The following is a 2,319-nucleotide window of genomic DNA, read 5'->3' as shown; positions in this document are numbered from 1 at the left end:
CATGGCTGAACTCCACAGTGCAGGGCAGCTGAAAACCCAGGTGCTGGATTTCATAACAGCTCATGCTAAAACACAAGGCATGAAGAGCCCAAGATTCTTCAGGTTCCAGCAAAATCAGCAGTGGGGATTCAGAAAGTTCATCCCTCGACATTCCCTCTTGGCCCAGGAGCCTTGGCTGCTCGAAGACAATGAACTCAGCCTGAGATGCAAGGTGACTGTGGCCCAAGACTCCTTAGGCTTCTCTGACGAGACCACGATGCCAGGGATCCAGGTTCCAAGGTGCACTCTGGCAGATGAGCTAGGAGAGCTGTGGGAGAATTCCTTCTTCACAGACTGCTGCCTGGTGGTAGCTGGCCAGGAATTCCGGGCTCACAAGGCCATCTTAGCAGCTCGCTCTCCAGTTTTCAGAGCCATGTTTGAACATGACATGCAGGAGAGCAGAACAAACCGCATTGAGATCCACGACCTGGAGCCTCAATGCTTCAGAGCAATGATGGGCTTCCTTTACACCGGGAAGGCACCGGATCTCCACAGCATGGCAGATGTACTGCTTGCAGCTGCCGACAAGTACGGCCTGGAGCGTTTGAAGGTCATGTGTGAGGACGCCCTCTGCAAGGACCTCTCCGTGGAGACTGCTGCCCACACTCTCGTCATGGCTGACCTCCACAGTGCAGGGCAGCTGAAAACCCAGGTGCTGGATTTCATAACAGCTCATGCTTCTGAAGTCTCTGAGACTTCAAGCTGGAAGACAATGGTGGACTCATATCCCCACTTGCTGGCTGAAGCATACAGCTCCCTGGCTTCTGCTCACTGCTCATTACTGGAGAACCCTCCCAAACGCCTCAAGCAATCTTAGGATCCTGTCAGCTCTGACCTACAGGTGTATTCTATAAGCGGCAGCAGGCATTGTTTCCAAGGACACCTGGGCAGACTACGGGACACTGTAGCATTTTCAGAGAACCTGGGGAAAGACAGACAGCATGGGGGCTCAGGCCTTTCATACGCCAGGAAATATGTGGAATGACAGTTTTGGGGAGGGAGAGCACTGCCTTCTGGGACCCTGTACTGGTTTGCTTTCACTACGTTGAGTCGGATACTGGGGAATCAGTGAGGTTGTTGGCCCCAAGCACATCCCAACAGGGTTTCTTTGGAGGAACCTGTCTGGATGAGACTGAGCAGAGCACATGATCACGGATTTAGACCAAATCAGAAAGCAAACATGAATGTGTGCTTCCAAGAGATGAGGAAGAGGAAGGAAGACAGTTTCTCTCTCCATGCCTAGTGTGTGAGGACTGGACTTTTGACTCAGTTGGCCAAAGCAGTTGGGGCTCCTGCAGAGGACCAGTTCCATGAGTTCAGCTGTCAGCATACGAGGGAGACTTCTCAAATTCTCTAACTGGAGATCCAGAGCAATGAAGTCCTCCTCTTGTCTCTCCTGCTGTATCCATTTCTGTAAAACAAACACTATAAAATGAATAAAAAAATTAGACAACCATTTTGTGGATCTGTGGTGTCTCTGTTGGAAGAAGCCTGTATTATTTCACCCAGTACTGCTCAGGTTGTGCGAGTTTGGTTAGCATCTTCATGGCTGCACATTTCACACAAAGCCTCACTACTCTTCCTTGCCACCTGGTTTCGGGTAGTAGATGCCAATGGTGAGGAAGACAATTGCATCTGTCAGAGTCTTTTTGTAGTCTAGTCTTTGCTAAAGACTTTATGCATTTTGAAAAAGGAGAAAGCCATTGATTTATTGAGAATCCATAATTTCCCCACCTGAACTGTGGGTCCGTTTTGAGATATTGGTAAAATAATTCTTCCATCCCCACCACTGTTAAAATGAATTCTCACAGGGAGTCAGGCTCAAAGGCAGGGCCTTTGCTGCCCCTAACTTGTCCTCCTCTGCCTGACTCTTTCGGTTCTCCTTTGACAGCTCTTTCCAAATTAAAACTGGTGTCATAGATTAAGTTGTTAATTGTTAAGAGAAAGCATTTCCTTTGCTAGCCACTTTGGTATATCCCCCCCAGCTGCCTGGGCTCTGCCACATTCTAGTCCCCAAATAATCACACAAGACGCTGTAGTAATTATGAAGCTGTTGGCCTTGCTTGTCTCTTACTGGCTAGCTCTGCCTTAAGTAATTACCCCATAATTGTTAATCTAAGTATGTCTCTTACCGGAGAGGTTTCCGGGCTTCCTACCCCAATGGCGTTACATCTCGAACTCTCCTGTGTTTCTCCTTCCCAGAATCCTCCTGGACTCCTAGTCCCTCCTATCTAGATTCCTATAGGCCAGCAGTAATTTATTGTAATTTTATATCCTTGG

The 2,319-nt window shown here is 48.6% G+C and overlaps 1 protein-coding gene across 1 annotated transcript; it reads left to right on the top strand.

Moving 5' to 3' along the window:
* Positions 1-74: 74 nt before the first annotated feature.
* Positions 75-1,925, top strand: LOC121138468 (speckle-type POZ protein-like). The gene has a single exon (XM_040741150.1). The coding sequence runs from the start codon at positions 80-82 to the stop codon at positions 854-856; it is 777 nt and encodes a 258-aa protein (XP_040597084.1). The 5' UTR covers positions 75-79; the 3' UTR covers positions 857-1,925.
* Positions 1,926-2,319: the final 394 nt, after the last annotated feature.

The sequence above is a fragment of the Mesocricetus auratus genome, unplaced genomic scaffold (genome assembly GCF_017639785.1).
Source record: "Mesocricetus auratus isolate SY011 unplaced genomic scaffold, BCM_Maur_2.0 contig_2666_pilon_obj, whole genome shotgun sequence".
Lineage (NCBI taxonomy): Eukaryota > Metazoa > Chordata > Mammalia > Rodentia > Cricetidae > Mesocricetus > Mesocricetus auratus.
The sequence above is the reverse complement of the archived record's forward strand: the minus strand, read 5'-3'. Positions and strand labels throughout refer to the sequence as shown.

Coding starts and splice junctions, on each gene's coding strand:
- LOC121138468 (XM_040741150.1), top strand. CDS start 80: ATGAAGAGCCCAAGATTCTTCAGGTTCCAGCAAAATCAGCAGTGGGGA.